We start from the raw sequence: 1,373 nt of genomic DNA on the forward strand, positions 1-1,373 counted from the left end.
ATTAAATTATCATTGTTCATCGTTTGAAGCACATCTTGCAAATAAATGGCTACAGCTGCTGCTCCAACACCATCGCTCCCAGGCCCTTCACAACATTTCTTTACTTTATTCCCTCCAGGTTCCATTCTGTAACAATCCTACTTCAGTAAAGGCTGGTTCACATACAGATCTGAGCTCAGTTGTGAGTACAGATATTCCATTGGATTATTAAAGTTTGACATTCAGTATATTTATAATGCATAGTATCTTTTTGTGAAAATTTACTACAGCAAGTTCTTTATTTCTCTGATGATTTGCTTCAAAGCTTAAAGAAAATCAGTAAAAAAGTAAGTTAAAAAAGAACACAACACTGTGATTTTTCATTTTATTCAAAGAGTAAAACTGAAATAATTTTTGTCAAAGTAAAACTTAGGCCTGTATGAGATATAAAATGAAACAAGGAGGGGAGAAAATAACATAAATATCTGCCAAGCAGCTGATTACACAAGCCACAATTAAAAGTGGAAAAAAATACAGCATCAAAATAAAGAAATAATGAAAAATGCAAATTTGACAAGTAAAAATATAATGTATGTCTCCATATGTTTTTATATTAGTAGACAGTCTGTATCTAACCTGTGAATATAAAGACACATTTTGCTCAAATTTGTGGACAGTGATCAAAGAGATAAATGAGATGAAGTGATGAGATTTGATGGTGAGAAAAGGCCAGCAGAAAACAGTCAGTCAGCATGTGTGCAGTTGGTGGACGGTCCCTTGTTTGTGAGGATCATCAGCAGAGAGAGTCCACAGCAGTACACCAGACTCTTCACTATCAGCACTGTGTAGAGCAGACAGAGCAGCTTCACCCTGCACTGAGGCTGGAGAGGATCCAGGGGAACCACTGCAACTGAAAAGGATTGAAAAAGAAATCAGTCAGTGCTCTGCTGCTCTGCTCTCTTTGACAGCGTCTCCACATGAAGCTGAATCACTGCTCAACACAGTCAGCAAGCCTTCATCACCTCGTTGTGCTTGGGCCTCCACTGTGCCGCCCTCGTGCTTGACGTAGCAGCGGTATTTATATGTGTAGAAGGCGTCCCGATCAACCACCCTGATGGCGGCGGTGCGTCCTGACTCTCTGAGCTCCAGCTGCTCTCCATCATCAGGTTTCAGCTCCTCCAGAGGACCATCCTCCTTCTGTCTTTTCCAGGAGAACTGGACCAGAGGAGGAGACATGGCTGAGGCCAGACACAGCAGGGAGCTCTTCCCCTCAGGGTGGGCTCTGGGTGCTGCTGGGTACACGCTCACCACGGGCTTCACTACGGCCTCATCTGAAGTTTGACAGCAGCAACAAGCAGCACAGACACACATTCACACAGTCAACAGCAGCTTCC

General features: G+C 42.8%; 1 protein-coding gene across 2 annotated transcripts in view; it reads right to left on the reverse strand.

Annotated features, from left to right (window-relative positions):
- Positions 1 to 90: 90 nt before the first annotated feature.
- Positions 91 to 1,373, reverse strand: part of LOC147817920 (uncharacterized) — a 4,011-nt gene continuing 2,728 nt past the window's right edge. The window contains exons 2-3 of one of the 2 annotated variants that reach the window (XM_087179467.1): positions 1,002 to 1,310; positions 91 to 883 (exon numbers count right to left, since the gene is read on the reverse strand). In XM_087179467.1, coding sequence (XP_087035593.1) covers positions 723 to 883; positions 1,002 to 1,215 — 375 coding nt within the window. In that variant the 5' untranslated portion in view covers positions 1,216 to 1,310 and the 3' untranslated portion in view covers positions 91 to 722. Of the gene's footprint in view, positions 890 to 1,001; positions 1,311 to 1,373 lie in introns of both variants that reach the window. The other variant, XM_087179466.1, reaches the window with a different exon arrangement.

This window comes from Seriola lalandi, unplaced genomic scaffold (assembly GCF_002814215.2).
Source record: "Seriola lalandi dorsalis isolate HSWRI2012SDOR001 ecotype SW California unplaced genomic scaffold, Sedor1 jcf7180002054845, whole genome shotgun sequence".
Classification (NCBI taxonomy): Eukaryota; Metazoa; Chordata; class Actinopteri; order Carangiformes; family Carangidae; genus Seriola; species Seriola lalandi.